Source organism: Eptatretus burgeri, chromosome 16, assembly GCF_056783735.1.
Source record: "Eptatretus burgeri isolate ZD-2024b chromosome 16, Ebu_testis_v1, whole genome shotgun sequence".
NCBI lineage: Eukaryota > Metazoa > Chordata > Myxini > Myxiniformes > Myxinidae > Eptatretus > Eptatretus burgeri.
In genome coordinates, this window is record NC_140976.1 from 22,841,973 (window position 1) to 22,868,492 (window position 26,520).

General features: G+C 45.0%; 1 protein-coding gene across 6 annotated transcripts in view; it reads right to left on the reverse strand.

The window, feature by feature from the left end:
* LOC147010706 (dystrophin-like) overlaps positions 1 to 26,520 on the reverse strand; it is a 1,018,488-nt gene that overhangs the window by 50,314 nt on the left and 941,654 nt on the right. For all 6 annotated transcript variants that reach the window (XM_085859617.1, XM_085859614.1, XM_085859615.1 and 3 more), the window contains 6 exons: positions 14,009 to 14,165; positions 12,408 to 12,528; positions 11,802 to 12,064; positions 3,484 to 3,630; positions 1,665 to 1,743; positions 646 to 706 (listed from right to left, as the gene is read on the reverse strand). In XM_085859617.1, the coding sequence (XP_085715743.1) occupies positions 646 to 706; positions 1,665 to 1,743; positions 3,484 to 3,630; positions 11,802 to 12,064; positions 12,408 to 12,528; positions 14,009 to 14,165 (828 nt within the window). The remainder of the gene's footprint in view (positions 1 to 645; positions 707 to 1,664; positions 1,744 to 3,483; positions 3,631 to 11,801; positions 12,065 to 12,407; positions 12,529 to 14,008; positions 14,166 to 26,520) is intronic.

Below are 26,520 nucleotides of genomic sequence, written 5' to 3' on the forward strand. Positions count from 1 at the left end.
AATCAGTGCCAATGCTGTATCATCCTGTGATCAAGCTTCAGTGTGAGATTGCAGACACACGGAGAACATGACACCAATGTGATTACATGGATCAGGTGGAAAAAATAAGTGTTGAGAACCCCTCTCCCCACTTCCACATTCCACCATCCTCTTACCAAGGAACCAACGGAAATGCACGCCGATGACTAAACCATCAAATCGGCATTTAGTATTTCAATGGACACGTCAAGGGTAATGTCTACCTCCCCACAAGACCCAATTTTATCCGAGTAGCGGAGATCTGTGAAACCAAGATTCCAAAGAGAAATAATAAAATAGTGCCTCAAAAGAAAACTTGATCCAAACCAAATTCTACTGCAAAGCAATTCAAATGAGCATCATGAGCATTATAAGTAACTGCTGTAGCGGAGAATCATCCTGCTTGGCCACACGCATGCAATGATGCACTCATGCAAGGCAACGAGTGTTCTGCAGCACATCAGTGGTCAAACAAATAAAAAATAGTGCATCTCAGGAATTAAATTGGCTTTGTACAAAATATCATCACAGCACATGCAGGGAGTGGAGAGAGAGCAAGTGTAAGTACATTTTGTGATGCATGCTTCAACCCATTACGGGCAGTGAGGAATGTGCCGCTCGGCTTACTTTATGTAGTAGGGGACTTTGGTGGTGGACACGGCTCGCTCCCAGGGCGCCTGTACAGAGGCTGAAAAAGAACATTCACTGATGAGTAACTCATTTAATTTCCACAGTGACCCGTGCAATTAATCCACTAATGGTCCCCTGCGGTATAACGTTGACCTCAGGCAGAGTAACCGCAGTGGAAGACCGATCTGGAAATGGCAGCGACGGCTCTTGCACGGTCGATGCAAGAATATTTGGCTTATTTCTCAGCTTTACGACAATAGCCTATTCCAATTCCATCTCACCCTCGTGCTCCTTTATCCCCCCCCTCTGGATGAAGTTATTTCTGATAGCAAACCAATGTCTTCAGCCTGCCATTGCCACTGTTGAAGCAGAGACTGGGAATCTGGTTAGCAGAGAGTGACTGTACGTAGAGTACACACAATTATTTTACTATTCCGTTCAGGTCATCTTCAGTCAAAGCACATTTGGCATGCCAACCAGCACAAACTGACAGGTACATTGGTAATATCTGTTCAGTAATGAGAAGGAATAGGGGATGGGAAAGTATGTTGGAAGTGGAGGAAGGAATGGATGGGTAAAAAACAGGGAAAGGGTGGTGGGAAGAGTGGCTGGAGGGTCACAGAAGAACAAAGCATCGAGCGACTTACAATCCCCACAGTCAGATACAAATTAGGGCTTCGTGGATGGGGGAGAACCTTATCAGGAGAAGAGCACTAAAGTCGGCTGGATATCATCAATTACAATTCATTTGGAGAGGAGCCTGGGTCACGCCGGAGACCGTATAACTGCATAATGGAGTGCAGGTACCAGGAATACTTGGAGTAAAATAATCGTTTTTTAAATGGAGCATCAGCCACACAGTTGGTGCAAAAGCAAACATGATGTGGATCTTTCTTGAACTATAACAATACTAAAATAATATAAACAACATTTTCAGATGACTTCTATATTTATTATTCAAATAAAGAAAGGGATGTTAAATAGCTAACAGAACACCACAGCATAAATATGCATACCCGAAAGTATGCTGTGGGAAACCAGGCCGGATTCTTGGTGTCCATCAAGGAGCTGTTTCAGCCGATTATCAATGCAAACCTGGGACAAAGCACCAAAGGTCACACGATTAGGCCGTAAAAAAAAAAGGATATGTGGTGAAATTGTGAAACATCTTTCATGTCTTTAGCCGGTGCCATTTCCAAATGAATTCAACGGTGGCCTTTTAAAGGGAACACTTCCAGAGCGTTCGTGCAGGGGCTTTCAAAAGTACTGCACACGTAAGGTTGGCACACCGACAAAGTATTTGTCAGTGGGCCCCAGGGTTTTCCCCCAGATCCTAATACCAGCGCCGCTGTGAAGCGGAGCATTTTAATGAATCCCACAGCTCACGAGTCGGGCTGTAGTTGCACAGCGGGAGAGCAGTGAACAAAAGTAATTCGACAAAGTGGAGTGGGGGCAAGTTCCGAGTCCTGTGATGGCAAAGAACAGTTTGGAAACATTACGGCTTTCTCGTCCTCCTTCTGCTGCAACTACAAAATGCTGGCATTGGGGAAATGGTGTGAGGAAAAGGATGGGGAAAAGGGCTAAAGGGGGAGATTAGGGGTGTATGTACAGTGAAACAGCCTCAAGGTGAATTTAAAAGGGTTGTTGCTGCAATATAAAGGCTCATGTAAGAGCAAGGTTATAGAGGCAAAAATGACGGTGCTGCAGTGGGGCAACAATAAGGGGCATGAATGAACAGGAAAAGAGGGAAGGGGAGGAAACACAGCAAAGACCTGAACGAGGATCACAAGAACACATTAACCCAGCACAAAACATGCGCAAAAATACTCGAGACGTGCAAAAACATTGCAACAAATGAACAAAAACTCTTAAACAAGATAATTCCTCAGCTTCAGAAGGGACAGGTATCTCAGAGCAGAGAAGATGGCACCTGACCACGAAGGAACCTGGAAATGGAACCCGTCATTGTTAATAATAATTGTTGTGAGGGCTGGCAAGATGGCATACAGGAAAGCAAGCATACTTGCCTCTAAGCTGTCTAGCCTGGGTTTGAATCCCGACCCAGTTATAAACTGTTATCCTAGTGTTTCGAAGGCAGGGTGATTCATCGATGTGTGTGTCGTCCCTCGGATGGACGTTAAACATGGTGTCCTGTCTGCCTGCAATAGTTGGTGGATGTTAAGGATCCCTCACGAAGAGTAGATGAACAAAATACAAATTCTTGGCATAACTACTGCTGGGAAGGCAATGGCAAACCACCCAGTATAACCCTTGCCAGGAAACTGCTTTGGCAGCACAGATGCTCTGTAACAGAGGATGGTACATCCAAATCAGAATAATTGTTAATACATTTCAAGCCTTGCCTGGTGTTGGCTTAATGGTTAGGGTGGTGGGCTTGGGATCCTTGGATCCTGAGTTCAAATTCCCCTTGACTGTTGAATTAATACCAGGTGAGGTTGACTGCCTGTCATCCTTTTGAGGTCGGCAAACTGAGTGCCAGCTTGCTGGTATCCTGTGTCGGAGTGGCGACCCGTCCAGGATTGTGCCCAATAGCCAAGGAGACTGCTTAGGCAGCACCAACACTCTGCACAGAGTATGGTCCCAATGTATGGATAGATTTCAAACTCTGGGAGGTTGTGAAAATTATTTGAAATTTTTTTTAGAAATGATAAACAACACTTTGGAAGTTTGGTGATGTATCCAGACATTAATTAGTAAGGCCACCTCACAGCCATCAGGCCTAATGACAAAGCCTTTACTCTATTTTAGAAGCACCAAAGGTGACGGAGGCAATCAAAGAAGATCAATGTAACAGAAAATAATGGCTGTTGTCACCTGTAGGCGTTTCCAGCGGATGTTGAGGTCTTCGAGACGGTGTAGATTTGCAGGTGACAATTGAACTTCGAGCTGGTGCAACTTTTCTGCTGCTTCATTCAGCTGTTGCAAGTCATCTTGCAGAGGAGCTACTTCTGCACGCAGGGCCTACACAATAACACACAAAGATCTTCAACACAGATACCAAGTTCATCTGCCCAGTTTTCCAACAGAATTGCATGGAGGTAACCTCAAACTAATATGGCGGTCTAATGGTGAGGACGCCACACTGCCATCCCAGAGGTTACGGTTCTTATCTGGTTGAAGGCAGCAGCATGAAGGATAGGGATTCAGAGCTTCTGGCAACTGAGATAGTCTTACAATTGGGTTGTCAGTAATCTAACTATCTATCTCAATATTAACCTAAGTTTGGGTTATTATCTTCATGTGACATGAGCCTAGATATATGGGTGACTCTTAATATCATCAGTGCAAGGTGGGGTAAGCACAAGATCGGTATCTATGAAAAGGCACTGTCCACCAAAACCAGCAAAAAACAATAGATATAAAGCTCCTCAATAAATGTTGACAAAGATAAATTATTTGTATATTTTTGTATGCATGATTGAGGCTTGTAGATAAGCTAGCAGAATGGAAGGGAACAAAATGGAAAGGGGGAGACACCAACAACAGAGTCAAAGTGAGAGTGAGAACAAGGCAGAGAGGAGGTAAAAGGACACATGGGGGTGAACAAGCTGCACACAAGCTGAGACAGCAAGGAGATGAAGGAGGAAAGTGGAGATGAAATGGAAAAAGAACAAACCAACCGACACCTAACAAACGAAAAGAGGTGAGGGGGAGGGGGGACAATCACAAAACTGGAAAAAAGAGCACTTCATAATGGGGTCATTTGTGGGTGGAGATCATGAGTGTAGATGAGAAGTTCTGAATGGAAGAATGGGACTGAACAGACTGGGGAAGTTGGTTCCACAAACGAAATAAAACAGGAACAAATGAGTGAAGGTGAGCAGTGAGCCTGGAAGAAGAGGGTTACTTGTCGACCATGTGCACCCTGCAGAAACCTGGGAGGGACAGAGCCAAGAAAGTGCAGAGGGTGCAAGACCAAAAAGGAGGTGTTAGAATACAGAGAGGCCATAAACCTGTCTGTGATGTGAGAGGAACAGACCTAGACATGGCTTCATTGGGAGAGATCCAAATTATTTTGAGGCCTCACTTTCCATGGTATCAGGAATGGCAGGATGTGAGGTAGGGATGCCAGCCTAAAGGGGAGAGCAGTACTCCATCAAGGTGCAAATGAAGCCCTTGTAGGTTGTCAAAAGCTCAGATTGACAAAGGAAAGACATTTTACGACAACAGATTCCCAGTCAGCGGCTAGCTTTGCTGGCCATCTTTGAAATAGGGTCAGCCCAAGAATGATCATGGCTTATGGTGAGGCCCAAAAGTTTGAGTGACTTAACTTCAAGCGGCCGGTTTAGGAAATACATGGGAGGGTTTGCCAGATGGTCTTTTCGGAGAGACAGGGTGAGTGTGTGGGATCTGTTAGGGTTGAAAGACATATTCCAAGTGTTGGACCAGCTCCTGATTCTATCAAGGTCTGTAGCGACAGAAAAGGCTGCCGCCTGCCTGTCTGAAGGATGAGAAATGATACAGCAGAGGGTGGAATCATGAGCAAAGAGATCGGTAGGATTTTCCAGGGACTCAGAAAGATCATTGATGAAGATGAGGAACAAGACTGGGCCAAAGCCACTGCCCTGGGAAACTCCAGCCTTGACAAGGAGAGATGAGTGGATCCCATTTAGAGCGACATACTGACGACGAGTGGAGGGAGTTAGTGATCCATGAGAGGAGGTGACCTTGTATGCCCGTAAGCAGAGAGTTTTGAGATCAAGGTGGTGTGCCAGACTTTATCAAATTTCTGACTGGGTCTGAAACTGAACCAATAATCTGAGATCAGGCCACTCAAGAAAAGGAACAATTTGATGTCAACTGCAATGACAGATTCTATGACCTTGCTTATTGCAAGCGAATAGGCCTATAATTAGCCTGGTGTGGGCTTAGCAGTTAGGGTGGCTGTCTTGGGATATTTGGGTCCTCAGTTCGAGCCCTTGTCAGCCATTGATTTAACACCAGGTATGGTTGACGCAGCATGCCATCCTTCCGAGGTCGGCAAAATGAGTACCAGTGTACTGGTAATAGGGGCATTGCATCAACGACACAGCTGCACCCTCAGCTATCGATGCTACCCACAAGCCTTGTGCTGCATTCGAAGGAGGAGGAGGAGGAAGATCTGTATTTGGACCATGTTTTTGTATTGTAATGATGTTGGTGGATTGTAATGATCGAGGCAGATGGAAACTGACCCAAGGAGAATGACTGAGTGGACAGAGCAGAAAGAGGAAGAGCAAGAGCAGCAGAGCAGCTTTTTAGGACACATACATTGATGCTGTCTGCGTCTGGCACAGAATTGGAGTCAGTGTTTGCCAGAAACCTCTCCATATTCTTATGTGAGAAAGACAGTATCCAGGAGTAGTTGGGTACAAAATTGTAAGGTAGGTGTAGGGAGTGAGGGGTTTAGTACACAACATTGGAAGCACAAGATTTCAGGATGCACAGTAGATTGCTTTGCCCTCTAATGTGCATCCTTAAATTCTGCTTTTGGCTATTATAGAAAAATCACTTTCCAATTTTTCTAAAAAACAATACAAAGAAGAACATTAGTGGGATTTCACTAAACACAACACAGGAATGACAATGGTGACTTTGAACGATATCAGGAGCCACATGGACGAATGAATGAGGTGACAGAGAGTAAATACTAAATGTGTGGCAATCAAAACAAGCAAGGCAATGGATGAACAAGGGGGGGTGGGGGAAGAGAGAGAGAGAGAGAGAGAGAGAGAGAGAGAGAGAGAGAGAGAGAGAGAGAGAGAGAGAGAGAGAGAGAGAGAGAGAGAGAGAGAGAGAGAGAGAGAGAGAGAGAGAGAGAGAGAGAGAGAGAGAGAGAGAGAGAGAGAGAGAGAGAGAGAGAGAGAGAGAGAGAGAGAGAGAGAGAGAGAGAGAGAGAGAGAGAGAGAGAGAGAGAGAGAGAGAGAGAGAGAGAGAGAGAGAGAGAGAGAGAGAGAGAGAGAGAGAGAGAGAGAGAGAGAGAGACAAACACAGCAACTTGCTTTGAGTTGGGAGTTTAGTTTAGTTGGGTTAGGTTAATGGAGGATGAAAATATTGTGGGTAGCGTTGTGGGGATGATGGGAGTACGGTACACCACCAGCTTCAATTCCTGAAAGGGAGAGTGGGATTGAACCACCTCAGGAAGGTGGTTACACAAATGGGAGAAAAGAGGTATGCAAAAAGTGGAGGTGTGTGGTAAGCTTGGGTTTTGGGAGTTTAACCCAGAGGGGGTTCCTGGAGGAACATGTGAATCTTGGGGTTACAGGGGAAGGCCAGAGCACAACTCGAGAAAGGTCAGGACTGAGAGAGACAAACTGGAGGAGAAGTGAAGGCTACAAACCTGTTGGTGATGTACGATCAACAAGCTTTGTGCTTTGGCCTCCGAGCGAGAGCTTTAAAATCCACAAATTCCATCAGAGACAGATGTGATGCTGGGGCACCAGCCCATAGTGGAGAGCAGTGCCCCAATGAGCTACGTACAAAGGCTGTGTCGGCTCTGAGTAGTTCATTTTTCAAGGAATGACGTGGAACGACAAAGGATGCCGAGTCTGCTTTGGAAGCCTGATTTTGTCGGGATGATAATAATGTGAACATTAACTTACACAGTTGTTTCATAGTTTAAAGTGTTTCTTCCTGAGTGTATGTAAGTCTCACCATTGTCAGGTCAGGTTCGATCTGTGACCTGCCACAGGTACCATGTAAACCTGTACTAACCTGTTCCATGGTCGGGTTGTCGGCGACTAAACCGTCTCCCCCACCAGGTTTTCTGGTGAGGAGGGTGTTTGGATATGGACACCCAGCAGGATTAAAAACAAAACCTGTCAAAGGGCGGAGGAGCTCCTTGTGAGCCAACGGCCATCCATATCTAGTGCCCAACTGTGTCTGCGGACGTCCTCCTGCAGTTGGGTCACTTCTTATTAGGAGGTTGGTGGCAGGATTTGCACTCCGGCCACCGTAAAACCCTTCATTCCGCAAAATGCAAAAACGCAAAAAATCTGAAAACCCACTCCGTGGGAGTACCTCCTGTGCAGCTTCCCTTCGCAGGGCAGCTCACCGGATGACGGGATTGGGGCAAAGCCTTCGGGACCCCCAATCTTTGATAGGAGGGAAACCACGGGGTAACATCCCTGGGTCAGATTGCGGGAGAGTGTGTCGGAGTGGTGCTGAGGTGTCGTCCACCAGACGGCGGTCTCCTTGGGTTAACCTGAGGCGGTCCCTTCGGGTGGGTGCCTGGAATGTCCTATCCCTAAGAGAGGATGATCACCTGTCTCTGTTATCATCTGAGCTCAAGCGTTTGGACATCGGGATTGCAGCTCTCTCTGAGGTTCGGAGACCGGATTGCGGCGAGATAATGGTGGGTGGTTACACCTACTATTGGTCTAGTCGCTCTGATGGTTACCATACCCAAGGAGTTGCTGTAGCTGTGTCCAATAAGCTGACCCCAATGATAATTGAGGTAACACTGGTCAGCGAGCGTATTATGAGATTAAGGATTCGTCACTCCTTAGGTGTCATTTCCCTGGTCTCTGTTTATGCTCCGACTGAGGCGAGTGATCTCACCGTGAAGGATGCATTCTACGCCACGCTCAAGTCTGTGGTTGATCAGTGCCCCAGACGAGATACACTTCTAGTCTTGGGGGATTTCAATGCATCGACTGGAACTGATAGGGACGGTTATGAGGTGTGTGTTGGTCCCCATGGGTCAGGAACTATGAACCAGAATAGCACTAAGTTCCTTGACTTTGCAAGAAGTCATGGACTTAGGGTGGCTGGTTCATGGTTTCAGCGCCCACAAGCTCATCGCTGGACTTGGTATTCCAACGCTGGCGGTGTGGCAAAGGAGATTGACCATGTCCTCATTGACGGTCATTGGAGGATGATCCAGAACTGCAGGGTCTACCGGAGTGCTCAGTTCCTCAATACTGACCACAGGCTTGTTGTAGCAACTCTAAAGCTGCACCTTAAATCCTGGAGAATGGTACCATCCCAGCCGAGGCTGGATGTTGCCAAGCTCAGGGATGAGAGAGTAGCTGAGGAGTTTGCGAACAGGCTGAGTGGACACTTGGGCGGTCTGGGTGCTTTGGGGGGTCCTGAAGAGTTGTGGAGCGCCTTCAAGACCACCGTCCTTGATGTTGCCGGTGGATGCCTTGGAGCTCACCGCAGGGCAAAGAAGAATTTTGTCTCTCAAGGGACACTGGATACCATAGACCAGAGTCGCAGGGCCAGGCTGAATGGCAGAGCTGAGCTGTTCAGGGAGCTGAGGCGTAAAACTGTATGTGCACTGAGGGTGGACAAGGAGGCCTTTGTGCGAGGAATCTGTGAGGGGGTAGAGCATCACCTGTGGACAGGTGATTCTCGTCCCGCTTACAGGGGAATTCGCGCATTACGTTCATCCAAGCCCATCCCTCGGAGCACTACAGTTCGAGCAGAGAGTGGTAGGCTCTTGACAGAGGAGTCTGAAGTGAAGGCCCGCTGGGCCGGTTACTTTGAGCGGTTGTACCAGGCTGATCCCCCAACTGTTGAGTTGGACGTCAAGGGTGTTACAATCCCTGTTGCTGACCCTCGAATCAACTGTGGTCCACCTACGCTTGTGGAAACACGGGCTGCGGTGAACCAGTTGAAACGGGGCAAAGCTCCAGGGATCTGTGGCATCCATGCCGAACTTCTCAAGGCTGGTGGAAATGCTGCACTCGTGTCGTTGCATGCAGTTTTGTGCTCTGCCTGGAACACAGGCATCATCCCAACTGACTGGAAGAGGGGCCTTGTTGTCCCTCTCTGGAAAGGGAAGGGTGATCGCCAAGACTGCAACAACTACCGAGGGGTGACGCTGCTCTCAGTGCCGGGCAAGGTCTTTGCTCGGATAATTCTCGATAGGGTTCGCCACCATCTGCTTGAGCACCAGCGTCCAGAGCAGTCAGGCTTTACACCAAAGAGGTCAACGATTGACCGTATCCTTGCACTTCGTGTCCTCACCGAACGCAGACGAGAGTTTCGGCAGGGGCTGCTTGCAGCCTATGTTGATCTCTGTGAAGCGTTCGATTCAGTGAATCGGGATGTCCTCTGGAGGATTCTTGGTCTTCGTGGGGTGCCACCAAAACTGATCGATCTGATGTCTGAACTCTACTCTGGTACTGAGAGTGCTGTGAAGTGTGGTGGTACCATCTCTGACTTATTTCCAGTTGTTACTGGAGTTCGTCAGGGATGTGTACTTGCCCCCACACTTTTCAGCACTTGTATGGACTGGATTCTAGGGAGGATGTCGGAGAGATCAAGTTGCGGTGCGTCATTTGGGAATGTCAAGATCTCGGACCTTGACTTTGCAGATGATGCAGTCATCTTTGCGGAGACTTTAGACATCCTCTTGGGGGCCCTCGAGGTGCTGAATGAGGAGTCGGAGCCGCTGGGATTACGGGTTTCTTGGGTCAAAACTAAGATCCAGGCTTTCGGTGACATCTTGGATGCTGCTGTCCTGTCTGTGTCTGTTTGTGGTGAGGATGTTGAGGTCGTGGAGAGATTCACTTACCTTGGCAGTGATATTCATGTCTCTGCTGGCTGCGAGTCAGAGGTCAATAGACGTCTGGGTCGGGCCTGGGGAGTCATGGATTCACTGGATCATGAGGTGTGGCGCTGCCGGTACCTGTGCGGGAGGACGAAAGTCCGAGTCTTCAGGTCCTTGGTACTTCCAGTCTTGCTCTATGGGTGCGAGACTTGGACTCTGACCAAGGATCTGAGACGGAGACTTAATTCCTTTGGTACCAGGTCTCTTCGGAGAATCCTTGGCTATCGCTGGTCGGATTTTGTATCCAACGAGCGGTTGCTGAGAGAGACTCGGATGAGATTTGTTACCTGCATAGTCCGTGAGCATCAGTTGCGGCTGTATGGACATGTGGCTCGTTTTCCTGACTCTGATCCTGCTCACCAGATTCTCTCAGCGAGGGAGTCTCATGAGTGGAGGAGGCCAGTGGGTCGACCACGTGCCTCATGGTTGCAACAGGTTGACCATCATCTCAAGGAGATGGGGATGGGCCTGGCATCTGCCTGGGGGATGGCCAGACGGAGGCCCCTGGAGTACCGGCGGAAAGTGGACGCAGCGACGTGCTGTTCTGGCACATGCTCCCATACCTGACCTGACCTGTATGTAAGCGTCACAATTGTACAACATGGCCTTTCCATGAAACCTAAAATTTTGTCAATGGTTGGCCCTTTTGTGTTCTTATGTGAACCTTTGGCTCTTGATGGGGGAACCCGACGTTCAAGTTACATATGCCATATTTCTGTACAATGCCTTTGTAATCAATGTAAAAGTACACTGACATCTCCTTTGTTTGTGTTGAGGATTTATGTACAAGTTTGGCTTTAGTCTGAGAACAATGTTAAAAAAAAAAATCTTAGGGTACCAGTCATTTCTCACAGAAACTGTAGGAATAAAAATCTGATAAAAGAAAGCAACCTTGCACTCAATAACGAGACCGCAAAAGCCCTTCCAACGTCTACTGGATATTGTGGTTCATATTTAAGGAGAAGGCAGAGCTGTTCACTGTCTTTGGAAAATTTTTATTCATCCATAACAAATAAAACTTGTGTGGATTGACCGACTCATTGGCATAAATTATTCTGGCAAATGCATCCAAAGGTCCTGAGACTACACGATACACTGGGACGAGGGTCGTTCCAGCTGGAATGGAAAACAAACAACCTTGTACTGGAATGGAGTGAAGGCAACACTATCTGGGCAGAAAGCGGCTCTGCCTGGGGGGTACCTCAAGAATTAACCTTAACAGCTGGGGCAAGGAAAGGAAGAGATTCTTGGATAGCAGTGACCACCAATCCGTGACAAGCTCAATTACGAGAATGGCCTCCAACATCGTCTATTACGGCCAAGGCGAGGAGCAAATGCGGTGCGAAAAGTGAAAATGGAGGTGGGTGGGATAGAAGAGGGGTGGAGGTGTGGGGGAGGATTGGGAAATGCAGGGCTAAGAGAAACAACACTTTATGATCACAATCACAACATGTACAATTTAATTTAAACAATGGGATGGGAATTTAAACAAGCATGTGTATATTAATGATGGTAATAATGATGATGGCGATAATGAGTGAATAAGTTGATAATCCTCATGACAAGGCCATTGACCATGGCTTTTAATGCCTACCCTGGCAGTGGCAACATGCTCGGGCGTGCTGGCTAAGTCGGGAACCGGCAACCAAGCATCACGTGCCAGTTCTGCATGTCGCAACAGCGGTGCCAGTCTGTCTGCACGGCCCTGCAGGTCTCGCAAACTCTCAAGCGCAGCCTCCAGAAGGCGCTGCCAGGCATCAGACCTCCGGCCCAGTCGTTCCCAGCCTTGCTGCAGCTCTGTGGCCTGACGCCGTAGGCTTCGGACTGGTCCACGTTCCTCAGGAAGGAAGTCTGCTGCTAAGCGAAGCACACAGACAATATGTATCTACATATATTTTGCAATTCCATGTTTAAAAAAGTTACATTTTAATTTTATGCTTTTGTGTAACATAGAAGATCAATAAAAAGACAATAAGGTTGAGAAAGTAGGACTTTCCAAAATTTCTCAATATTTGCCACCAGACAACTTGGTTCGGAGAAGCTCTGGCTTCTTATTAAATATAATGTAACAGAAAGACATGATGTTGTTCAAGTAGCCTTCCTAATGGCTGCAGCAGCCTCTGGCAAGGCAAGGTTTCAAAGTCACGTGTGCAAGAGTGAGGGCTCATTGAAAAGAGAAATAACCCTGCCTGCCCCTCACCCTTCTGGTCCATCAATATCTCTGTGGGGCCCTCACACGGCTGTTCTGCTAGGAGGGCCCGAGATGCCTCCAGGGCTGTAACAACTGAAGGTTCCTTTCCTTTAAGATCATTACGGAACACCTGCAAGAGACCCAGAAAATGAGCATTCATTGTGAGCAGCCATTTCTCACAAGGCTTGGGCTTGGTACAAGTCAAGAAAGGAATGTCACACTTGGTGGTGACATCAAAGCCATACATTCAGCACTTTGAGAATTGGGCAGGGAGGGAAAGTGGGGTAGGGTTGGTGGGGTGAGAAAAAGAGGTATGTCAGGTTTTGTCAATGCAATTCTACTTATTTTGAAATAAATACAAAAGTGCAACTGGTTATGATGTAAATTTATATTAAATACTTCTGTTTCAACAAGGCCATACAATAGAGTTGCCATTTGCTTCAAAAGCGGTGACCGGATGGTTTGTGCTATTGTCAGCAAGCTTTCAGCATGTAATGTGCTTGCAAGACATGAAACAGATCAGGGATTTGCAGATATATCCCATGGACACAATGCCGATGAGGGTGCATGCTACATTTAAGATTAACAAAAGCATTGAGATCCTGGTTTGGAGATGAACATGATATCATCAGCAAAAATACAACATAAATTCATTCAAAAATTTATCTGCTCTGGGTAGTTTTTTTCTTCCTTTAGGAAACTGTTTTGTAACAGTACAGGAAAAGATTTTTGTTTTTATTACAAGTTCCCTTACAAGGAACTTCAACACAGGAGGAGGCCATAAGGCCGATCAAAGCTTGTGCTATGATTACCAATCTCAGGTTGTTGTCCATGCTCTATCTATTTTAAATGCTGAGCATCAAGCAAGGAAGCAGCACATCATTTTTAAAGGATTTGGTATGACTAAGCCAGGGTTCAAACGACCAACCTCTCAGACTTAGAACATAATTAGAATCATAAAATTACAAAACATAAAAATCAGACTTAGAACGTCATAAACAGTCACTTTAAAATTCCACCACCAAGTCTGGTTCATAATGTTAATTTAAAAACTCATGTTTTAGTTTCAATTTCATTGAATGAAAGACTGCTACAACTGCTAAAATCAATTATTTTAGGCCTTTTCAGAGACTTTAACTTACAGGCCAAAAAACTGCTACGTTTTGGCTATGACCGCACGTTTGAACGACTGCAATACTTTATGGTAGTCGATGATGATGATGAGGGTGATGATTTGGTATGGTTCAGAAAATGCACTTTATGATGGAAACAGTGATTAACCTTAAATGGATAAGAAATGCATCTATAAATATTAATCATATGCAATGAGACCAAGATTCCAAGGATGATACGAAATATATTGTGCAAATGTGTAACAAGGCATCGACGATGATGTGTGACGATGAGGTACAGTACTGCGATAATAGATGGGTATCCCCCCACCACACACACACACACACACACACACACACACACACACACACACACACACACACACACACACACACACACACACACACACACACACACACACACACACACACACACACACACACACACCAGAAGCCAGTTTGGAAGGCAGAACCATTCCAAAAACAAAAAGCCCTCACCCGATGTGCTTCTAGTTGTTGCTTCACTGTCGGAATGTCACCTCCAACAGGTGCCTCTGCTCTCAGCTCTGATTCTTTGTGAGTAACCCAAGCAAGAAGCTCATCCATTGAGAAGGAGAGCCGAGCCCACTGTTCCGAATTGCACTCCAAGCGCATCCTGAGAAAAGCCAGTGGCCACAGGACAGTGATATAACAATGGTTAGAACAATGTAGATGGGTAAAAGCAGAGCAAAGTCAGTGCAAGGCATAATTCAAAGGCCGTGCTTGTGCAAAGGATGAGGTGAAGGAAGAAACAGCCTGTTGGCCTGTCGTTTAACGCCACATGCCGTCCTCCCATCTGTTGACGGTCTCATAAGCGGCCTAATTGCCAGCCAAGAATGACTTTCCGCCATCTTGAATTGTACCCATGGGAGTCGTATTTGTGGATATGTGTAGCTTTGGTACTGACCCAGCCAGCTTTGGTCACTGTGGGTCGAGCTAATAAGGTTGGCAAGTCTGTAAATGTGGTGCGAATCGAAACATGCAGCCCACTATTTAATTCATACGCTATTACCCCGGTAACGTGAGATTACACACAGTTGTGAAATTGATTTTACTGCATCATGAGGAAAGGTTTGTTTGTTTAGCATAGTGAGCTGAAGAAAGGTTAAATTGCCATACAGGCTGGAACACAGTGAAAACAAAGCAAGAAGGATCAGAGAGCAAAGAATGACGATGCAGGAATGGGAGCCATGCCAAAGGTGCTCTGATGGTTTTCAATCATGAATCGTGTGCTTACACTCTACATTCAAATGAGCACGTGTGCTCTTTCACTCTACCACTACCGGAATGGGAGTTAAAACATCCAAATGTGTCGGGTTGGCCTGTTAGCATTTCCATCTGAACATCTGGCTCACGATGCAGGTTCAAATCACATACACTGTACCAGATGTACATTTGTCCATTGTTTCCCAATGTCTTAAAAATTAATGGAAAAGTACCATATGTTGTGATTTGTCTTGTACGTGATGTAGAAGCTCCTCATGAGACCGAGATTGTTCCAAAAAAAAAATTTAAATAAACAAGTTCAAATGAGCTAATATCCTCATCCTCTTAATGATGACGTCATAAAAACGAATATTACGTCATTGTGATGTATCAGGTTTGCGATAAATTATCTGTGCTAATGCCCGGCTTGATTCCCGCAAACAAAATTCAAACAGCTAGCCGAGTTTCGGAGATAACGGTATAGGCGATTTCCATTAGCGGCGATATTATGACGTCAACTTTTTTTTCTAGGAAGAATCTCCAAAATTGGAGATAGTTACTGCCTGCACATGGGATTTTTGCATATACCTGGCAAGTTTCACGAAGATCCGATGAAAACTCTGGGTTGTGAAACAAAAAATGTCAAAAAATAGGAATGACGTCATGAAAATTGATATGACGTCATATTGATGTATCATATGTGCGGTAATTCATCTCTGCTAATGCCCTGTTCGATTCCCACAAACAGAATTCAAAAAGCTTGCCTAGTTTGAGATAATTTTTTAGGCAATTTCCATTAGCGGAGATATTTTGACGTCATAACTTTTTTTTTAGGAGGAATTTTCAAAATCGGAGATCGTTACTGTCTGCGCAGGGAATTTTTACATATATACGCCAAGTTTCAGGAAGTTTCGATGAAAACTGTAGGCTGTGAAACAAAAAAGTCCACAAGAAGAAGCAGAAGAACAACAATGTGAGCAAGACTGAGAGATCCTCCATGAGGATCTAAAAATGTGTGTTATGTTGTATCAGAATGGTGATTTTTAACAGCAAGGGAATGCTTGTTCCATGTTGGGAGGTACATGGAGCATGGCAGCAAAAGTGGCTATTCTCACTTCTTCCTCTTCTTTTGTATGCAGCACAAGGCTGGGGGGTAGCATCATTGGCTGAGGGCGTGGCTGTGCTGCTGATGCAATGCCCTCTGTAGGTTAGAGCAGGAATTTGTAATTTGTTCATGGTGCCGTTCGATAACTCACCTACTCTTCGTGAAGGACACTGTGGGATCTTTAACATCCACAAAACTCGCCTCTAAGCTGTCTAACCTGGGTTTGAATCTCGGCCGAGCTATAAAATGTCATCCTGGTGTTTCACAGACTGGGTTAATCATCAAAGTGTGTGTCGTCCCTCCGATGGACGTCAAACTGGGCGTCCTGTCTTCCGCCATTAGTTGATGGACGTTAAAGATCCCCACAGTGTCCCTCACAAAGAGTAGGCAAGCTATCACCCGCACGGCAGCCGAATTACAAATTCCTGCAGGAACCCTTGCTGGGAAGGCAATGGCAAAACACCCAGTTTGACCCTTGCTCAGCAAGCTGTTTCGTGGCACAGACGCTCAGTCACGAGTATGGTGCATCAAATCAAACAAAAATAACAAATGAACGGGGGAAAGCGAAAAAACAAATAAACCAATGTCACCCGCAGGGTGACCCGTATCTTGCCAAAAGGTGACCACGTGTGACTTCTTTAAGGTCACACTGAGCTGAACAGAGCTGCTATCCACCAGGAACGACTCCTTGAGGAATATCTGCCGACGAGAGATTCCGATGAGAATCGTTCTACAGAGTAACCATGAAAAATATGTGTTTGCCTCATAACGTCACCAAATGACGTCATAATGTCTCAAGCTTGACATATCTAGAAAGCACTCATCGAGGTGTTCAATTTGAGGTTCTACACAATATGGTTCCTAAAACTTGAAAATTTGACCTTGGGGTCAAATATGTTTGACCTCAGGCGCTAACCATGAAGGTCAAGGCCAATCGCCACCAAAAATTATTCAGCTGAGCGCCAGACCATGAACTATATTCGCATGAAGTTTGAAGACGATCCGATCAAACTTACTTAAAAAATAAGGGTTTCGTCGACTCTCCTGATTTGCGACAAAGTGACCTTGACCTTTGACCTTGACCTTCAAAAATTTGTGCGCTGAAAGGGACCTCTATAGGCCTCTGATATGCGAAGTTACAAAAATTTCCAATGATAACTGTGCTCTGCAGAATTTTTTATACGTGATTACAGACAAAAAAACAAAAAAAAAAACATACAAGTTGACTAACATATCTTGCAAAAACTTCGTTTTGGCAAGACAATAAACTGAAAAGGAAATTAAAGCCCTTTAAAAATGATAAAACATGGAAGAAATATACTGGGTTTAGGGAGAGGAGAGAAGGGAGGACGCGGGGTAGGGGAGAAAGTGTGGGAAAGGGGAGTGGGGGAGAGAGGAGAGAGGAGAGTGGAGGAGAGAGGGAAGGGAGTGGGGGAAGGGGGGAGGAAGAGAGGAGGGAAGAGGGGAGAGAGGGGAGGGAGAGGAGAGAGTGGAGGCAGAGGGGAGTGGGGGAGATGGGCGAGTGGGTGAGAGATAGGGAGTGGGGGAAAGAGGTGAGAGAAGGGAGGGAGAAGGAAGTGGGGGAGAGAGGGGAAGAAGTGGAGCAGAGACAGGGGAGTGGGGAAGAGACAGCGGAGTGGGAGAGAGAGAGAGAGAGAGAGAGAGAGAGAGAGAGAGAGAGAGAGAGAGAGAGAGAGAGAGAGAGAGAGAGAGAGAGAGAGAGAGAGAGAGAGAGAGAGAGAGAGAGAGAGAGAGAGAGAGAGAGAGAGAGAGAGAGAGAGAGAGAGAGAGAGAGAGAGAGAGAGAGAGAGAGAGAGAGAGAGAGAGAGAGAGAGAGAGAGAGAGAGAGAGAGAGAGAGAGAGAGAGAGAGAGAGACAGAGAGAGAGAGAGAGACAGAGAGAGACAGAGAGAGACAGAGAGAGACAGAGAGGATATATAGAGGGAGGGGGGGGGGAGAGTGGGGAAGCAGAGGAGGGAAAAGAAGGGATGGGGAGAGAGGAGGGAAGGAGGGAGAGAGAAGAGGGATAGGAAAGATTGGGAGGGGGGAGGTAGAAGTTTCCTTCTGAAACGATCCTGTGCACCCCATTCCTACCTACCCCATTGTTTGTCCAATTCTCCCTCTATTTTGTCATTCAATGCCACCGTTGGTGCCCCCCCCTCACTGCCCTCGCTACTGTTCCTTTTGTCCTATTGCATCCTGTTCCATTTACTGCTCTAGATCTTCCACGAGCCTTGACTGGATACAAGAAAGTCAAAAGTTGCCAACCATTTTACAGGCTTCATGGGCCGAATGGTCTCTTAGTGGGGCAGATTAAGTCAGTAACTCACAAGAATCTTTCAGTTGATGGTACAAGCTCCAAATTTGGTACAAATGTGCTCCAGGACCCATTCTCTCAGAAAAGTACATTATCCACGTTGAAAAAAAAATGGCCACCATTTTTCAAGATGGGCGTCTCATAAAATAGGAAAAAGGGTTTTCCGTGCTCAACGTCTATAAATAGGAACATGCTATTGATCCAAATGTTAAATAGATTGTATTTTGACTGGAGAAATCTATTTTGGCACTAATATTCGAAAATGGTTACCAGTTTTCAAGATGGCGGCCATTGCATGACTTAAAATCAGTACTTTTGTTGCTGTCTTCCAAAATGATCACATATATTGCTGGGCAACATCTGTGATCATGTATTGAGGTGATGCGGTCAAGCTCTATTACATTATGTGAATAAGAGTGATGTTAAAGCACAAACAGGGCACACTGGTGACATCACTGCTGTGAGACTCAGCATGGGGTTCAGTGTCAGCTTATAGTGTACTACTTGTAGCTGGAGTGTACTAACCTCAACTGAAGTTTGTAGTATACTTGAGTGTCCCAAATGCTATCTAATAAGCCCCTGTATATATTTCAGCTAGAAGTATAGCTAGTTGTAGTATTACACTATTAGATAGCCGCGCCTGAATTGACAGGATGTGCCAGCGCAGGAGAGCCGAGCCAAGGGTAACGGGGCTTCAGTTACCCGGAAGGTGTACATATCACACGGGACTTAAATGGCACTGGATGAACGATCGGGCTCGGTGTAGGGCATTTGTATGTATGAACCTAGTTGTATCCCATATCTCAATGTGCTTATGTATTTTGTACGGTTAGGTGGTAAAAGGATAAACCTTCGGCCTTAACCTGTTCAATATGTCCACTAATAATCCGTTGAGTTGTTCTCCTAAAATTGAATGGAGGAAGTGTTGCCTCTGTCAGACTGATACAAAAGAAGAGTTGAAGTCTCCCCCAACCCGTTATGAGTGTAGTTCTGATGGTTATTCCATGATAGCAAAAAACCTACCACAATTTCAGGCAATCCACCAGTTACCGATCAGGTTAGACCCATCCAGATTGGATGAAGGAGGTGGTATTGAGGATACACCGAGGCAAAATAGTGCCAAGTACCACCAAAATTGTCGCAAAATGTTTGACAGCGATAAACTTGAGCGTGCCACTAAAAGAGAAGCTGAAATTCAAAATGATCCAGGAGAAGGGCACTCAAAAATGCGAAGAACTAGCATGGAAGTGCAACGGTGTTTCCTGTGTGAAAAGATACAACCAAAGTCAAAGTTGCGACAAGCCATGACCATGCAGCTAAATGAGAGGCTTAATGAATGTGCTCGCAATCTTAATGATGGCAAGCTTTTGGCTGTCTTGAGCGGTGGAGATGTGGTTGCCCTGGAACTGAAATACCACTACTCTTGCTTAACAGCTCTGTATCATAGAGAGAGGGCACACATTGCAGCCAAGAACAAAGAAAAAGTCCAGTCATCCAAAGAAAAGGAAGTCTTCCCTTTGGTGTTCTCTGAACTTCTTACCTATGTCGTTGAGATAAGAAACAGCAGTGATGGGCCTATTTCGTTTCGACTTGCTAACTTGGTGAGTTTTTACAAGGAAAGACTTGAACCATTTGGAACAGATATACCTGATGTGAACTCTACCAGACTGAAAGAAAAGCTTTTGGCAGAGATACCTGCGTTGGAAACCTACAAGGATGGACGTGATGTTTATCTGACATTCAAGAAGGATGTAGGTCCTGTCATGTCAGAAGCATCAACCTACTCTGATACCATCATTCTCGCCAAAGCTGCCAAGATATTGCGTAGGCACATGCTTGATCACAAATGTAAATATGAGGGCAATCTTCATGAGACTTCAGTATACGATTCATTACCTCCAGCTTTGCTCCAATTTGTCTGAATGATTGATCATGGAGCAGACATAAAGTCTCAACTGAGGTTTGGAGCAACTACAACTGACCTGGCTATGGCTCAGCTCCTTCAATACAACTGCTTTGCCAAATACAAAGAAGGTGCTGCCACACACAGGCATTCCAGAGACAGAGAAACCCCATTTCCAGTCGACATAGGGATGTCTGTTCATGCTAAGACAAGAAAGAGACACCTAGTAGAAATGCTCCATGACCATGGTCTCAGTATTCCATATGATCAAGTACTCGACATATCAGCTCAGCTGGGAGATGCAGCTGTAGCCAGATATGTAGAGGAAGGTGTGGTTTGTCCTCACAAACTGAGGAAAGGTCTTTTCAGCACATCTGCGATGGATAACATCAACCATAATCCCTCTTCCACAACGGCGACCACATCATTCCATGGAACCAGCATATCCATCTTTCAACATACAACATCAGGAAATCAAGAAGTACGGGAACCAATTCTAATGAAGAATACCAAAGTAAAGAAAGTCCCAGAAATCCCCGACTCGTATACAAATGTCAATCCTGCGTTCTTCACAACAAAGAACCCTTCTCCTCCCAAAGGCAAAGTTACATATGAATCTCTGTCAAGTCTCCCCCAAACCAATGAATATGAGCGGTTGCAGAAGATTAGCCTCACACAAGAAGTACATGACAATGTTAACATCACTTGGTCAGCCCATCATGCAGAGAAAAAGAGAGGTCTTGCATTTGAAGTGAGTATTACAGCACTTCTGCCCCTCCTTCGTGATGAAGCTAACTCAGTTGCCACTGTAAGGCACTCCATGAACAAAGTCAGGGATACTATTGCACACCTCAACCCAGGACAGGTCCCTGTGATAACCGCAGACCAGCCTATTTATGCACTTATCAAACAAGTCCAGTGGCACTGGCCTGACCTGTATGGTGAGGATAAATTTGTTGTCATGTTTGGGGGCCTCCACATAGAGATGGCTGCTTTAAGGTCTCTTGGAACCCTACTTCAAAGCAGTGGGTGGACAGGTGCTCTTGTGAAGTCTGGGTTGGCTTCTTCTGGAATGGCAGAGTCCTTTCTTTCTGCCTCAAGTGTCACAAGAACACGCCATATGCACCAAATTACAGCGTGTTGCCTCTACATGCTCCAAAAGGAAGCATATGAGCATCATTGTGTAGAAGAGAATGAAGAAGCTCTGGATTTTGATGACTGGTGTGAGAAACACAGAAAAGAGAGTCCTCAATTTCAATTCTGGGATCTTGTGTTGTCAATGGAATTGGTGACGTTCTCGTTGGTCAGGTCTTTCAGGGAGGCCAACTTCGGTTTGTATTGCGAAGCACTGGCTGCTCTAATCCCCTTGTTCTTTGCAAACAACAATGTGAACTATGCCAGATGGCTTCCCATCCATCTTAGAGACATGGTCACTTTGGAACATACTCACCCTGAGGTCTTTAATGAATTTCAATTGGGAAATTTTGTGGTACACAAGACAAACAGGGAGTTTTCTGGCTTGGCCATTGGCCAAGCACATGAACAGGCCAATGCAGTCGTGAAAGGTGATGGTGGTGCCATTGGGCTTACTGAGGATCCAGCTGCACTGAGTTGGTGGATGGTGTCTGGACCAGAAGTTAGCCTGCTAATATCACAGTATGAGTTGGCGTCACTGGCCAAAGTGGCAAATGAAGATATCACGCACCATGAGCAAACCAGCCTATCTCAGAAATCCTTCTCTGACAAGGTCCAGAAATTGTTTGGTGAAATGAAGGATCTGGGCAATCCTTTTCAGGAAGAATCAAAAGACCTGCTCACATTGGACTCAAAAACCATCGTGCATCCCAGTACTGCTGAACTTGTAAGGACTAACCTTGAGAAAGGTAAAGTTGCCTTCCGAGAATTTTTCAATGATCTGGGTGACGGAGCTTCCTTCTATAAGCCCATCAAAAAGAACAAAGCAGACTTCTTTCACCAAGAGGCAGCTGCAACTTCTGGTGACATGAAGCAGCAGGTACTCAAAGATGATTGCCGTCTGTTCTCGCAACTCTTTATATCCTGCCAAGCACGAGAGTGTGACCTGCTTGAGTTTTTCCAACATGAAAACCAGTCTTTCCCTGCGGTGCTGAGTGACAGTGGGAAACTCCACACTGGTCAGAAGTTGCAACTTGCAAAAATTCTGGAAGCTACATTTACTCCTCCCAACACTATACCAGGATGTGATGCTGTTATCATTGATGGGTCCTCTCTTGTGTATTCATTGCCGCCAAAGACATCAAAGACCTTTGAGGAATATGCTGTCCTAGATGTAGTTCCAAAGATTCAGATGTACTCATCGAATTTCGCGAGGACAGACATAATTTTTGATGTTTATTGGACTTCCAGCCTGAAGGATGAAACAAGATCAAAGAGAGGCAAAGGGGATCGATGCAAGTGATGGAGAAAACCAAGCTGCCACCTAACTGGAAAAGTTTCCTGAGAGACAACAACAAGACAGAGCTCTTTGGGTTCCTTGCTGATAAGATAGTGACCATGTGTCCTGACAATGTCGTTGTTGTGACCAAAGGAGATCAGGCTCTTTACAAAAGATCCATCAGTCTTGATGGCTTAAGTCCTTGCAACCACGAGGAAGCCGACTCCAGAATCTTCACTCATGCTCTTCATGCAGCCAAGCAACAGATGACGTCTGTGTTGATTAAAGCATGTGACACAGATGTTCTCGTTGTTGCAGTCAGTGTTTTTGCTACCCTTCAAGACGCAGGCGTGGAAATGCTGTGGGTTGAATTTGGCCAGGGTCAGTTCATTTAGTGGTTGCCAATTCATGACATGGTGGCGAATCTTGGCCCAGACAAATCCAGTGGCATGCTGTTCTTTCACGCCTTCACTGGCTGTGATATTCTGTCAGCTTTTCGCAGAAAAGGCAAAAAAACTGCATGGTAGGCATGAGAGGTTTACCCTCAAGTGACTCCCATCTTCAAGAAGTTAAGTCAGTACCCACCAGTCGTGGAAATGCAGACTACAACGTCCTTGAGAAGTTTGTCATCACCATGTATGACAAGAACAGCACTATGGACAAAGTTGATGAGGCAAGACTGGACTTGTTCGCTCGGAAGCAAAGGTCTTATGATGCCATTCCACCGCCAAGCGCAGCTCTCATACAGCATGTCAAACGGTCTGCCTACCAAGCAGGCTGCATATGGGGCCAGGCAACAGTGTGCAAAATGCAAACTGAAAGCCCTGCTAACTGGGGGTGGCAGAAAGATGGTGAGGTCTGGCAAGTCTTTTGGACGACCCTTCCACCCATTGCCCAGAGTTGTCAGCAGTTAACAAAATGTGGCTACAAGACGGAATGCCGAGGGCAATGTAAATGCTATCGCTTCAGTCTCAAGTATACACAGTTGTGTGCATGCAAATGTTAGGACTAAATTATTGACTAATCCACCACGTGAATCAAAAGATAATAATTTCTTGCTGTATATGCGATATTATTCTTCATTTTTTTCTTTTTGCAAAATGTAGCACTAAAAGAGCCTGTCGTCATTTAATTCTGGCCATATCATCTTAGTTTTCAATAATTGCGATTTTATAAGTGCAGAAATGGATTTTTCTAACTTAAAAACATATAATTCGATGCATAGAACGTTAAAATAGCATTATTCCATCAAAATTTAGCTCAAACACAGATTCAAACCACTTCAAATGACGGCCATCTTGAAAAATGGCGGCCATTTTGTTTTTCAACGTGGGTGATGTACTTTTCTGAGAGAATAGGTCCTGGAACACATGTATACCAAATTTGGTGCTTGTACCACCAAGTGAAAGATTATTTCAGTAATCTGCTGCACTATCTTTCTGTATCGAAGTTCCTTGGAAGGGAAGTAATCTATTAACTATAATATAAAGGGAAGTGCCTGCGTACGTCACTGCGTCCGTCCATCCCTGCCTGCAACAATTATCTGATGTAGGATAATTATAATGGGATAATTATACACAAATAAAGCCCAATCTGCAAACAGTACGGTATAGTTGAGTAAGGCCACAAACAGTACGGTATAGTTGAGTAAGGCCACAAACAGTACGGTATAGTTGAGTAAGGCCACAAACAGTACGGTATAGTTGAGTAAGGCCACAAACAGTACGGTATAGTTGAGTAAGGCTACAAACAGTACGGTATAGTTGAGTAAGGCCACAAACAGTACAGTATAGTTCAGTAAGGCCACAAACAGTACGGTATAGTTGAGTAAGGCCACAAACAGTATGGTATAGTTGAGTAAGGCCACAAACAGTACGGTATAGTTGAGTAAGGCCACAAACAGTACGGTATAGTTGAGTAAGGCCACAAACAGTACGGTATAGTTGAGTAAGGCCACAAACAGTACGGTATAGTTGAGTAAGGCCACAAACAGTACGGTATAGTTGAGTAAGGCTACAAACAGTACAGTATAGTTCAGTAAGGCCACAAACAGTACGGTATAGTTGAGTAAGGCCACAAACAGTACGGTATAGTTGAGTACGGCCACAAACAGTACGGTATAGTTCAGTAAGGCCACAAACAGTACGGTATAGTTGAGTAAGGCCACAAACAGTACGGTATAGTTGAGTAAGGCCACAAACAGTACGATATAGTTGAGTAAGGCCACAAACAGTACGGTATAGTTGAGTAAGGCCACAAACAGTACGGTATAGTTGAGTAAGGCCACAAACAGTACGGTATAGTTGAGTAAGGCCACAAACAGTACGGTATAGTTGAGTAAGGCCACAAACAGTATGGTATAGTTGAGTAAGGCCACAAACAGTATGATATAGTTGAGTACGGCCACAAACAGTACAGTATAGTTGAGTAAGGCTGCAAACAGTACAGTATAGTTGAGTAAGGCTGCAAACAGTACGGTATAGTTGAGTAAGGCCACAAACAGTACGGTATAGTTGAGTACGGCCACAAACAGTATGATATAGTTGAGTACGGCCACAAACAGTACAGTATAGTTGAGTACGGCCACAAACAGTATGATATAGTTGAGTACGGCCACAAACAGTACAGTATAGTTGAGTAAGGCTGCAAACAGTACAGTATAGTTGAGTAAGGCCACAAACAGTATGGTATAGTTGAGTAAGGCCACAAACAGTATGATATAGTTGAGTACGGCCACAAACAGTACAGTATAGTTGAGTAAGGCTGCAAACAGTACAGTATAGTTGAGTAAGGCTGCAAACAGTACGGTATAGTTGAGTAAAGCCACAAACAGTACGGTATAGTTGAGTAAAGCCACAAACAGTATGGTATAGTTGAGTAAGGCCACAAACAGTATGATATCGTTGAGTAAGTTGAGGATTTACATTAAAACAAAAAATGTTCCTCCTTCATCTTCTTCTTCACTTAACTAATGGTGAGTTTAGTTCAATCCTGTTTCTCATACCGATTACATTCAGAAAACACTTGCTATATTCAATATGTTTTTTTTCCAACATTTTCATTTTATTCATATAACAGTAATATTTTGCCATATCAATTGGTATGTCTGATTATACACCACCTTTCGCTCCACTTGCAACACAGGTGAGAAAAGGATACAAAAAAAGGAGCTGATATTTGAATAATTTATTCAGACGATTTTTAAAGGGTGAAAAATATTTTTTTGGAGAGGGAGAGGTACCTCTACTAGTATATTGTGAACCATGGTGTCTGTCCATGCTTTCGTCTGTCTCCCTTGTATGGCGGCCACTTCTCGTGCTGCATTTAAAAAGCTTAATATTCAATTTTGAAATGACAGGTGAACAGGTATGAATAATGATGATGCCAAAATGTATTTCATAACATATTTTGGCCTTTTTTGAGACAAATCCACCCTCCACCACCCTATGTTGCACCATCATTTTCCAGTGGGTGGTATAAGTAGCTCAGAGCTTTGGTTCTGCGTGAAACCAAGAGTGGAACATGACTGACCTTTTTAAAGTCTGTGAAATATTATTTAATTGATAGATTAAGTTAAACTTTCTCCTCACTGGGGATGGATACTTTTGCTAGCTTTTCTCGTCACCTGGGGCAGGTACTCTTCCTCGTACCTTATCTGGCCTCTGCGACAATAGCAGTACCTTCATTGTTAACAAGAAAACAATAGTGAATTCAATATTTGAAATTTGGCAGATTCAATGAAGCTTGTAATAGAAGTCTCGTATTAAACGAATAAGGTCCCAGCTTACAATTTCATATATTTTCCAGCACTTAACATCAATAAAGTCATCCATCATAAACGTAATATCTTTCAGGAAGTTCAGAGCAGATTGGAGGCAAAGGGAAGGATGTTCTCATTGATCAGGTTTTGGAATGACTTCAATTGGCTTTTATAACAATTTTTGTTTACAATGAAAACAAAATTGTTTAAAGATTGCACTATGGTGCACTTTTCATAAGACGGCATAATTAAACCAATTTAGGACGCG